The sequence below is a fragment of the Cebus imitator genome, unplaced genomic scaffold (assembly GCF_001604975.1).
Source record: "Cebus imitator isolate Cc_AM_T3 unplaced genomic scaffold, Cebus_imitator-1.0 Scaffold396, whole genome shotgun sequence".
NCBI classification, from domain to species: domain Eukaryota; kingdom Metazoa; phylum Chordata; class Mammalia; order Primates; family Cebidae; genus Cebus; species Cebus imitator.
The window spans coordinates 2,014,314-2,027,223 of record NW_016107711.1 but is presented as its reverse complement, the minus strand read 5'-3'; the positions used below and the strand labels follow the sequence as shown (position 1 = coordinate 2,027,223).

General features: G+C 37.8%; 1 protein-coding gene across 6 annotated transcripts in view; it reads right to left on the bottom strand.

Annotated features, from left to right (window-relative positions):
* Positions 1-9,531: 9,531 nt before the first annotated feature.
* The window catches only part of PLEKHA1 (pleckstrin homology domain containing A1), a 60,459-nt gene continuing 57,080 nt past the window's right edge, over positions 9,532-12,910 (bottom strand). For 5 of the 6 annotated variants that reach the window (XM_017508635.2, XM_017508636.2, XM_017508633.2 and 2 more), the window contains one exon: positions 9,532-12,347. In XM_017508635.2, coding sequence (XP_017364124.1) covers positions 12,137-12,347 — 211 coding nt within the window. In that variant the 3' untranslated portion in view covers positions 9,532-12,136. The remainder of the gene's footprint in view (positions 12,348-12,910) is intronic. The other variant, XM_037731403.1, reaches the window with a different exon arrangement.

Genomic DNA, 12,910 nt, shown 5'->3' with positions numbered 1-12,910 from the left:
AGCAGGAAAAATCTAAAATCAACACTCTAATATCACAATTAAAAGAACTAGAGAAGCAAGAGCAAACAAATTCAAAAGCTAGCAGAAGACAAGAAATAACTAAGATCAAATCAGAACTGAAGGAGATAGACACACAAAAAAACCTTCAAAAAATCAATAATCCAGGAGCTGGTTTTTTGAAAAGATTAACAAAATAGATAAACTGCTAGCCAGACTATTAAAGAAGAAAAGAGAGAAGAATCTAATAGACACAATAAAAAAAAATGATAACAGGGATATCACCACTGATCCCACTGAAATATAAACTACCATCAGAGAATACTATAAACACCTCTATGCAAATAAACTAGAAAATCTAGAAGAAATGGATAAATCCCTGGACACATACACCCTCCCAAGACTAACCCAGGAAGAAGTCAAATCCCTGAGTAGGCTAATAACAAGTTCTGAAATTGAGGCAGTAATAGCCTACCACCCTAAAAAAGCCCAGGACCACACGGATTCACAGCTGTATTCCACCAGAGGTACAAAGAGGAGCTGGTACCTTTCCTTCTGAAACTTTTCCAAAAAATAGAAAAAGAGGGATTCCTCCCTGACTAATTTTAGGAGGCCAGCATCATCCTGATACCAAAACCTGGCAGAGATACAACTAAAAAAGGAAATTTCAAACCAACATCCCTGATGAACATTGATGCAAAAATCCCGGTAAAAATACTGGGAAACTGAATCCAGCAGCACATCAAAAAGCTTATCCATTATGATCAAGTTGGCTTCATCCCTGGGATACAAGCCTGGTTCAACATACACAAATCAATAAATATAATCCATCACATAAACAGAACCAATGACAAAAACCACGATTATCTCAATAGATGCAGAAATGGCCTTTGATCAAATTTAACACCGCTTCATGATAAAAACTCTCAACAAACGAGGTACTGATGGAACATATCTCAAAATAATAAGAGCTATTTATGACAAACCCACAGCCAGTATCACACTGAATGGGCAAAAGCTAGAAGCATTCCCTTTGAAAACTGGCAAAAGACAAGAATGCCCTCTCTCACTACTCCTATTCAACATAGTACTGGAAGTTCTGGCCGAGGCAATCAGTCAAGAGAAAGAAAGAAAGCATATTCAAATAGGAAGAAAGGAATTCAAATTGTCTCTGTTTGCAGATGGCATGATTGTATATTTAGAAAACCCCATTGTCTCAGCCCAAATCTCTTTAAGCTGATAAGCAACTTCAGCAAAGTCCCAGGATACAAAAATCAATGTGCAAAAATCACAAGCATTCCTCTACACCAATAATAGAGAGCCAAAGCATGAGTGAACTCCCATTCACAATTCCTACAAAGAGAACTAAATACCTAGGAATACAACTTAAAGGAATGTGAAGGACCTCTTCAAGGAGAACTACAAACCACTGCTCAAGGAAATAAGAGAGGACACAAACAAATGGAAAAGCATTCCATGCTCATGGATAGAAGAATCAATATTCTGAAAATGTCCATATTGCCCAAAGTAATTTATAGATTCAATGCTACCCATCAAGCTACCATTATCCTTCTTCACAGAATTAGAAAAAACTACTTTAAATTTCATATGGAACCAAAAAAGAGCCTGTATAGCCAAGACAATCCTAAGCAAAAAGAACAAAGCTGGAGACATCACAGTACCTGACTTCAAACTATACTACAAGGCTACAGTAACAAAAATAGCATAGTACTGGTACCAAAGCAGATGTTATAGACCAATGGAACAGAACGGAGGCCTCAGAAATAAGACCACACATCTACAACCATCTGATCTTTAACAAACCTGACAAAAATAAGCAATGGGGAAAGGATTCCCTATTTAATAAATGGTGTTGGAAAAACTGGCTAGCCATATGCAGAAAACTGAAACTGGATCCCTTCCATACACCTTATACAAAAATTAACTCAAGATAGATCAAAGATTTAAACACATAAGACCTAAAACATAAAAACCCTAAAAGAAAACCCAGGCATTACCATTCAGGACATATAGGCATAAGCAAGGACTTCACGACTAAAACACCAAAAGCAATGGCAACAAAAGCTAAAATAGACAAATGGGATCTAATTAAATGAAACAGCTTCTGCACAGCAAAAGAAACTATCATCAGAGTGAACAGGCAACCCACAGAATGGAAGAAAATTTTTGCAATCTATCCATCTGACAAAGGGCTAATATACAAAATCTACAAGGAACTTAAATTTATAAGAAAAAAACGACCTCATCAAAAAGTGGGCAAAGGATATGAACAGACACTTCTCAAAAGAAGACATTTATGTGGCCAACAAACATATGAAAAAAAGCTCATCATCACTTGTCATTAGAGAAATGAAAATCAAAACCACAATGAGATACCATCTCACGCCAGTTAAAATGGTGATCATTAAAAATCAGGAAACAACAGATGTTAAAGAGAATATGGAGAAATAGAAACGCTTTTACACTGTTGGTGGGAGTATAAATTAGTTCAACCACTGTGGAAGACAGTGTGGCAATTCCTCAAGGATCTAGAACCAGAAATACCATTTGACCCAGCAATCCCATTACTGGGTATATACCCAAAAGATTATAAATCATTCTACTGTAAAGACACATGCACATGTTTGTTTATTGTAGCGCTGTTCACAATAGCAAAGGCTTGGAACCAACCCAATTGCCCACTAATGATAGGCTGGATAAAGAAAATGTGGCACATATCTACCACGGATTACTATTCAGCTGTAAAATGGATGAGTTCATGTCCTTTGCAGGGACATGGATGAAGCTGGAAACCATCATTCTTAGCAAACTAACACAGGAACAGAAAACCAAACACCACATGTTCTCACTCATAAGTGGGAGTTGAACAATAAAAACACAGGGAGTGGACATCACACACTGGGGCCTGTCCGGGGGTTGGGGACTAGGGGATGGATAGCATTAGAAGAAATACCTAATGTAAATGACAGGTTGACCATGGCACGTGTATACCTATGTAACAAACCTGCATGTTCTGCACATGTATCGCAGAACTTTAAGTATAATAATTTTTTAAGTGAAAATGAAGAAGCAATATATATATATATATATATATATATATATATATATATATATTATTTCCAGACATATTGAAGATATTTAACAAAATTCAATCACCATTAAGAAAAACAAAACTCAATAAAATATGAATAATTGGCTGTTTCTTTAACCTGACAAAATACTTCTCAGCCCAAAAGTCAGCAGCACACTTCATGGGGAACCAATAGAGTAAGCTTGTCCAACCCACAGCCCATGGGCCACATGTGGCTCCAGGACGGCTTTGAATGAGGCCCAACACAAATTCATAAACTTTCTTAAAACATTATGAGATTTTTTGCAATTTATTTATTTATTTATTTATTTTTTAGCTCACCTGCTATCATTAATGTTAGTGTATTTCACGTGTGGCCTAGACAATTCTTCTTCCAGTGTGGCCCAGGGAAGCCAAAAGATTGGACACTCCTGCACTGGAGGCTTTTCCACTAAATTCAGGAGCGTGACAAAAATGAGTACAGTTAGTCATTCACGCACACAGAACTCGGTGAGTTCTCAGTGCTGCTCAAAATACCCTAAATGTTCCTAGTCCATTCCTTCTCACAATCCTAGACATCTTCTATTCTCTCCTCATGCCTTTCACACCTTTCCCCACCTTACCTGCAGTTGAGAATTCTGTTTCCTAGTTTACTAAGGCAAACAGACTTTCAGAGACTTATCCCTCCACATCTACCCACTTACCAGTGGCTGCACCACATACTGTGCTTTCCTGCCACAGATAAACACCTGTGCATTTGGAGAAGTCAAGCCTTCCACTTGTACACTAGCTTCCAACTCATCTCCCTTCCTCAAGGACTTATTCCAACAATTCTGGACTCTTCTACATCATCAGTCTTTTACTACTGGCTCATTTCATCAACAAATAAGCCACCATCTTTTGTTATTTAATTTTTTTTTCCTTTGAGACAGTGACTCACGCTATCACCCAGGCTGGAGTGCAATGGCACAATCAGCTCACTGAGGCCTCAACCTCCTCAGGCTCAGGTGATCCTCCCATCTCAGCCTCCCAAGTAGCTGGGACGACAGATGCACACGACCACACCCTGATAATTTTTGTATTTTTGTAGAAATTTTTTTTTTTTTGCCATGTTGCCTGGGCTGGTCTTGAACTCCTGAATTCAAGCTATCCTCCCACCTAGGCCTCCAAAAGTGCTGGGATTACAAGCAAGAGCCACCGCATCTGGCCAAGCCACTATCTTGAGAAGAAAAGACTACTTTTGCTACCAGCAACCATCCCCTTTCTCCAGTCCTCTTGCAGTAAAAGCTCCTCAGAAGTAGTTCTATTTGTCCCCACCACTCCACCACAACAAGCCCTGGCAAGATCACCAACGACATCTGCACTGTCCACACGGCCAAACACAATGGGCATTTCTCAGGCTGCCTCTTACCTTGACCTACAAGCAGCATTCGACACATCTGATCACCTCCTCCTTGCTTCATTTTCTTCACCTGGCTTCTAAGGCACCACGTACTCTAGATACTCTTGATGTGGTGGTCACACTTTCTCATTCATCATGGCTACTACCTCCTCTTCTTCCAAAGCTCTTAATATTGCAGTGCCCCAGGGCTCATGCCATGGTCCTCTGTTCTTCTTTCATCTTCATTCTCTCTAAAGGTGATCTTACCCAGTTTCAAAGCCTTAAACAGCACCTCATACCTTGAAGACTCCCACATTTTTGTTTCCAGTAATGATGTCTCTCAATTCCAGATTTGCATATCCAAGTGCCTGCCGTTTCTACTTGGATGTCTAACAGACATGTCAAGCCTAACATTCAATACTGTGATCAATACTGCAATTAGGATATTTCCCATCAAACCTTCTCTACCTGCAATCTTTGTTACCTCAGTTCATGGCTTCTAGTTGTTCAGGTCAAAAAACTTGTCATTACTCTTAATTCTTCCCTTCCTCTCACTTGCCATATCTGCTCCATTGGAAAATCTTCCACCTTCAAAAGAGACAGGCAAAAAGCAAATGGGAAGAAAAGATAGCATGAGTGACAACAGGAACCCAGACCATGAGCATGCTGTATGTGACAGCCATCAAGAAACAGATGCCACTGGGACCAAAGGCCCCTATTTGGAAATAATAAATGTTTTCACAGGGAATAGGTTACATTTATATCACAAAGATAAGATACCAAAGACAGGCACAAAAAAAAAAAAAAAAAAAAAAAAAAAAAAAAAAAAAAAAAAAAAAAAAAAAAAAAAAAAAAAAAAAAAAAAAAAAAAAAAAAAAAAGCTGATGTGGCAATTTCCTTACCATGGAAAATTCCCCATACCCCCTCTCTTCCTGCCTCCTAAAGAAAACTTATGTAAGAGGCATACATATCACATTTTGGGAGGGAAAAGGGAAAAAGAGACAATGGATCCTTAAGAGAACAATTTAAAATTTCACTATCATTTTGGGCCCCCAAATAAACATTCAGAAATTTAGTCACATGGCTTTTACTTAGAAGTACCTTTTTCTCCCTTGGGACCCTGCAAAGGCCCTCTCCATCACAACATTTACCTTACCCACACCATCACCCATGGGCCACCTCAGTCTCTGATGTGTAGTTTTCCATGCTAGATTTTATCACATATTACTTTGTATTTTCCCTTGGCGGATTCCTTGTGGATGCCATCATCTTCTTAGGCCTCCTGTGTGGTGCATGTCGTACACTGAAGACGCCTACTGAACCAACTCCATCAGGTCAAAAGTTCTCCACGTGGAAAAAACTGGTAGCCTATACCAAGTGATTATCTTTATAACCAGGCCCTACAGCTGTTTCCAAAGCAAGAATCCAGCATCTTAAAGCTATTTTAATCTGTTTTTTACTCTTTACCTTATTCTGGTAATCTTATTTATCAAATGTCAGGGCTTGAACTCTTTCATGGAAGTTATAATTGGATACTTAACTATGATTGATTCTCAAATGTTAAATTTAAAGATATGTACAAAGAAATCTGTTGTTTGAAATAGTATGGTTCTAGAAATGTTGACAATAGATTGAACTCATTTAATAATCTGGAAGTAATGTTTTAAAAGGCAGTTTTCGACTTCTACTGAGACAGTAGTAGTAGTGTGTTAAGACCCCAAACTCTGATATCAGAAAGATACATTTCAAGCCTAATGTGACTCTGGGCAAGTGACTAAGTCTGCTTCCAAACCTATGGAATATGAGATATATGTGACTATAAAAAGAACAACCAAGAGGAGCCTTTGTGATGATGGAACTGTTCTGCATCTTGACTGTATCAGCATCAAGATCCTGGTTATAATATTGTATTACAGTTTTCAAGATGTTGGGGAAAACTACTCTGAGTAAAGAGTACATAGTATCTTTTCCTTTCCTTTTCTTGTTTTTTTTTTTTTTTTTTTTTTTTTTTTTTTTTTTTTTTTTTTTTTTTTTTTTTGAGATGGTGTCTCATTATTTCGCCCAGACTGGTCTCAAACTCCTAAGCTCAAGTGTTCCAATTGCCTCAGCTTCCTGAACAGCTGGGGCTACGGGCGTGTGGTTCTACAGTATTTCTTACAGAAATAGAAACTGACAGGTAGGACATAATTTTAAAAAATCAAAACTTTATTTTCTAAACCCAGGTAAGTTCTTGGAAATAATTAAAGCTCTTTCCAAATAGGACCAAATACTAAATATTCTCCATTTTGAAAGTTTTATTTCTTACAACTTATAATTGTGTGAACCTACAATTATGTCTACATAAAAATGTATAATTTGTATATGTTGGTTTAAATGTTACATTAATTTCAAAACTATCCTAGGCAATCACATATCTTCTCTAATTTTCTATGGGGGCAATAAACAAAGACTCCAAATTACCAATTTTTAAATTTGGCAATGATATAACCAGAAGGTGGCGCTGTTACCCCATGAATATACCACAGTAAGACTATTAAATGTATCAAAAAATACAAAGATTTAATCAATCAGAACTGTAAATGCTAATGTCAAATCAGCAATATTCTCAATGTGTGTCTTGAGGTTTAAAACATACAGTTTACATGAATCATTTAAAAAATAGACAACATACACAAATCCTATATGGGCTAACCCATAGATCTGGTATTAAGCTGTGATATCTTTGCATTTTTGATACAAATATTTCTTGCCTTACCAACTGTTAACAGAGCTTTTGATAAAGGTACAAACACCACTTACAGAAAATTCCTGAACTGCAACTGGAAGTGAAAGAATTGCTAACAAAGGGATCTCCTTTTTGTTAAAGCAAAAATGTTTACAACTTTCCCTTCTTATTTTGGGTTTAGGATAAAAACATAAAAAATACTTTTCAAAGGAAAAAAATAAGTTGCATCAGTTAATAATTACCAAGACAAAGATAGCTTTTATCCAATTCCATTTTACATAACATAGAAAGTGAAGTTCCAAAACACAGACACTTGCCTCAATTCAGATATGGCAGAACTAGAGTTGAAGACAGGTCCCAGGATGTCTGGTCTAAGACAGCCGTTACATTCAGACCAATGAGACACTAAGCAAAAAGAAACTTTTAATGCAAAAGGCAATACTTTTGTTTGAACCGTGTACTGTTACCTAATTCTACTAGTCAAGCTAGTTTAGATCTTTCAAAAATGGATAAAATGTGTCCAGGAGTAAGCTTTAAATAAAAATTATGTATCCGTACAACACAGCTACTTATTCGGGGCAACATCAGCAAGACCATAGCAGCAGTGGACAAACACGATGGTAACTATCAGGTGTCCAAGACCCAATAGGAAAGAGAGAAACAATTTGGAATATCAGTCACTTTCAAGGAAGCAGGCTCCTGGACAAGTAAGACTGAAATTGTTACCCAGGCTATTACCATCTCCCGTGGCTGGTGTGAACAAGAAAACATGGGTTACACGTGCAATGGCACATTTTTTTTTTTTTTTTTGTAAAATTTTGAAATCATTTTTTTTTAAGACTAGTCAAGTGCAGTAGTGTGAAGGGGGGAAAAGAGTAGAACAAGTAGTTCATTGGAAATAATTCAAAGCTCTTCCTAAATAGAACCAAATAAATGTTCCCCTTTTTGAAGTGCTGAGCATGCTGCAACAAAGGGGTAACAAACATAAACGTATCCACGATCCACGGTCTAAGAGAACTGCAGAAAACCTAACAGGCGAAACGCAGACACAACCCCAAGATCCTTGCATTGTAGGGCAAATGTGTCCCATCAATTTGTAGGAGCAGCATGTTAGAACACATACACCAAGTACGTTAAGCTGCTGTTTCCCAAGTCATTTGACTCAACAGAGATCTGAGGGGCTAAGATGAAGAAAGCATTTCACACAACAAACGGCCTTCAGAAAAAGAGACTGAGGAAAAACAATACCAAGTCAACGGAATCCCATAGGTTATTAGGAAGCAACCTGGTATATTTGGTTAATTACTCTAGCTACCCCCTGGGCATAGATCCTAGTGATGCTCCCAAGTTCAGTGAGAAGCCAACAGTTGCAGCCTCCTTGCTAACATGACCCATGGGCCAGGCAAATCCTCCTCCTTTCGGGGGTCTCAATCTATCTCAGTTAGCACTGATGGTGGGGGCTTGGCCTAGCTGATCTTTAAGATGTCATTCAGCTTTTGAGGAAAGTTAACAGATCAAGATGTTCCCTTTGATACTTACCCTGCACAATGACAGGAATAGGGTAATCCAGGAGAGCCCCACCAGGACATGAATAGGTGAGCGGAGATACTGGTTCAAAGTCATTCCTGGCTGAATTTCAGAGGACAATGTGTGAACATACCGGGGAAAAGCAGCAGGATCTGACAAGGGTTTAGATACCACAAGCAAAAGAAGCTATCTCGAATCTTGAAGTCAAGTTGCTTTATGGAAAGAATATTCCAGAATTTCAAAAGTATGGTTTATGTAACAAAGCAAATAGGGATACACTTTTCTCTCATGTGTGAAGTTCACACATTCTACATTAATGCCTTGTCCTCACTCACTGGAGAAGTACTGAAGCTTTACCTGTGCACCAAGCACTGCACTAGGCCCTGTATGTGGTGTTCACTGTAACAGACATGGGACATTTATCAACAACAGGGAACGTTTCCAAGGAGCAGCCTCTAACACCTGACATAGTTTATGAGTGCATCTCAACTGCCCACCCAGAGATCAAGATGCTCTCTGCTCAGTCTTACATCAGGCCGTCTAAATAATCACGGAGCCCTGTAAGCAGCCCAGGTGATCCACACTATGCTCTGAGGCTAACATATTGTAATTTTGCTTTTGAGAACATGTCTTTTAATTAAGAAAAATGAGCGAGTTCATTCCCCTACCAAAAAGAAGAAAAAAGTTTCCTTCTATGATTTCACATGAAGTGATGACTTAAGAATTCAGTTCTGATGTTTCTTATTCTTGCAAAGATTACCAAATAATTACTCTGTCCTTAAATATGTGAATTGAAGTCAATTAACCAAACACATCCTTAATCGTTTACTTGTTCACACAAGAGCTGAATCAAACAAAACGAGAAACAAGTCTGAATAAACTCTGTGCAGTTTATTCTCAAGTCATTACAGTGTTCAACCAGTTTGACATATAAAGATAACAGACTTTAACAATAAATGTTGGGAGGCACACATATATTCCCATTCTGAAAGAAGACATGTTATATATACAGAAAAAAAAATGCAGCAAATATTAAGGTTTTCAAAGTAATTTTTTTGAACTCAGATGTGACATATTTACCAGAGAAGTGTGTAAGTTTTAAAATAATTAAATAATTTCCATAGACTTATAAAAGAATTGAGATAAATATTAGGAGACCCTGACAATCACAAGAACATTTTCCTATGCTACTGAACAAGGACAGTTCTATTTTAAAATGTCCCAAAATAGAGCTAATATTTTACCACCATGAAATATATCAAATTGCAAATACCAAAATATGCTAAAATGAACATGCAGTGTGGAAGCTGTACCAAAATTAAACAGCATTAGGTTCTTAAATATTGCAAAGTGTCCATATCAGATTTCTTGGGTGTGTTTATGAAAAAGAAACTTTCAAAAAAGCCATTATAGTGAATATATCGACAGAAAAAGTGATAATTAAAATCTATTTATCACTTTCAAATGTAGGTGCAAAAGAGAAAAAAATCTAACTTTAAAAAAATATTAGCTTATGAATAAAAAAGTTGAGTGGTATACTCTTTATGCATACAGATTTTTAAACTGATACTATATAATTCTAATAGATCTTAACCTCTGGACCCCACTGCTGTAGTAGGAAATTTTTCTGTCTCAGACAAGAAGTCACCTTAGAAAATGAAAAAGAGAAATTTTCAGTGATATGTACGAATTCAAAACAAAACAGTACAGTAAAATGGCAAAATATAAAAATAGCAGCATGTGAAATTCAAGACTGTTTTTTTAAAGCAAATGTTTAAGACGGAACCACAAAAACGGTACTTATGGGCCAGGTGTGGTGGCTCACACCTGTAATCCCAGCACTTTGGGAGGCTGAGACGTGTAGATCACCTGAGGTCAGGAGTTCAAGACCAGCCTGGCCAACATGGTGAAATTCCATCTTTACTAAAATACAAAAATTAGCCGAGTGTGGTGGCATGCGCCTGTAATCCTAGCTACTGAGGAAGCTGAGGCAGGAGAACTGCTTGAAGCCAGGAGGCGGAGGTTGTAGTGAGCTGAGATCACGCCACTGCCCTCTAGCCTGGGCAAAAAGAGCGAGACACTGTCTCAAAAAAAAAAAAAACCCACAAAAAAACAAAACAAAAAACCAGTATTTACTCAAACTGGTCTATAATTCAACACCAGAAATGAAGAATTCTTTAGAGGGGTGCTTATATCTATATGCCCATGATTAAATGTATTCCCAAATTTGTTTTCTTTAAAACATATATATTGCACAGGTAGTAGAATACCAGCATTCTGGTATCTCTAACATAAAATGCTATCTTATTTAACACATTATTCTACTGAAAATTAATTTTATCTCAATGTTTAAAACCAGTCAGGAGGACTTTTTAGCATATGAATCTCAAACCATTCCTAAACAAGATGAAAAAACACAGGCACTTGAATCTAGGTTATTAGTGACAAAAAGGAGAGGTCACAACAATTTCATGACTAAGGGCAGTTACGTCTTTACATATAAACTTGAGGTCTTTCACCAATCCAAATATAGAAATAAGAACTATTTACAAAACGTTTATAAGAAAGTCAGATCTCCCAAAAATTTCCTACCAAATAATTTTTGCTGAAGAAAGCACTGACTGCTCCAAGGCCTGATTAAGCTTTTCCAAACAAACATCTAAGACGGAGTTGTTTGAATTCTTGTTTTCCCCTTTTCTCTACCCCAGTATAACCCACAACCCTTACTGTTGGTCGAATAATATCCTCTATGCAAAATTTGCAACTCACCTCAAGATCAGGGCATCAAAAATGGTTGTAATTTCAACAGAGTCCACATTGCAGTATAAATTTTACAGCACCACAGACATCATGAGTTTAGGTATCTTGGTCTGGCAATATTTCATTTGGTAATAGTGACCAATAAGGATGTGTAAATATTGAACGTTTAATCAGACGTCACAGTAGCATTTTTTAAATGACCAAAGTAATTAATCAGCATTTTTAATGTTTTAAGCTGTTAAACATTTAAACTGTCAAAATCACTAGGAAAAAATATTACACGCACATTGTTACCACCCAAATGAGAACACACAATGCTTCAGACAGATGACACTGAGATATTTTGGATTTTTCCTTTTTCTTTCTTTTTAAAGAAATTATATTTAGTTTGGCCACTCCCTAGATTCTTGGTTTACCAGCTTATAAAGAATACACCTAAGAGGCAGTATAACATCCACACTAAAACCCATTTTCCCCTTTATCATCTTTGGCTAGAAGCCTCACAAAAGGAAACAGGAGGCAGAGGCAGGCAGGCTCCATGCGTGTCTGCCTCACACGTCACTGACTGGGAGGCTCGCGTCATCCAAGTCTACTAGGTCACAATCTTTTTCCTGAGGGCCATTTTTACTTTGAGGTTTTAACAGAGCTTGTTCAGTCACTTTGGAAGCTGGTTCTCTTGGAGAGACAGTCTGGACCTTGAAGTTCCCTGGCTTGACCTTGGCAAGAGATTCGTACAATCCTCGCTTCTCCATGGTAAAGCTTGAGACCAAAGAGTTGCTGCGAGAGGCTGTGGAATGTGAGGTGGTGGCGGCTGCGGTGGCGGGACGGAAAGCGTGTTTGGATTCGGAAGGACCGGGGGGATGCTCCTGCAAAAAGGAGTGGCGGTCAGACACAGTCCATCACTACTGACCAGGTTAGTTACTCAGTGTGAGACTTGATCCTCTGAAAAACAAACCACACACACACACACACACACACACACACACACACACACACACACAGAGCACAAGCAGAGGCCATGCAGCATAAATGTGCAAGTTCTTTCCCAAAGCAATGCATTTTTAGAGGTGAGTTTAAAGCGATGATAGCCAAAAACCATTTCCACTAGGAAACCAGCTCCGTCACCAAAGCCGAATTTGGCAGCCTATGACACTTTGAAGATTCAGCCAAACTAAACTGAAATATAGTGTTCCAGCTGCAACTGAACTGTGTTTAAAAGAGAACCTCCCAGCTGTATCATTTAGAGTATATTCTCAGTCAACACTAGGAATTATCCCACGTATTTTAGAAAGCAAATACAGACTATGACAACGAAAGGCCACATTTCTTTAATCAGCATGAATCAACATCTTTCAAACATTATTTTGCTGATAAAACTTAGATTTTCCTTCCCTGAATTTCACTGCAACCAATAATAGCACAGTCTTTT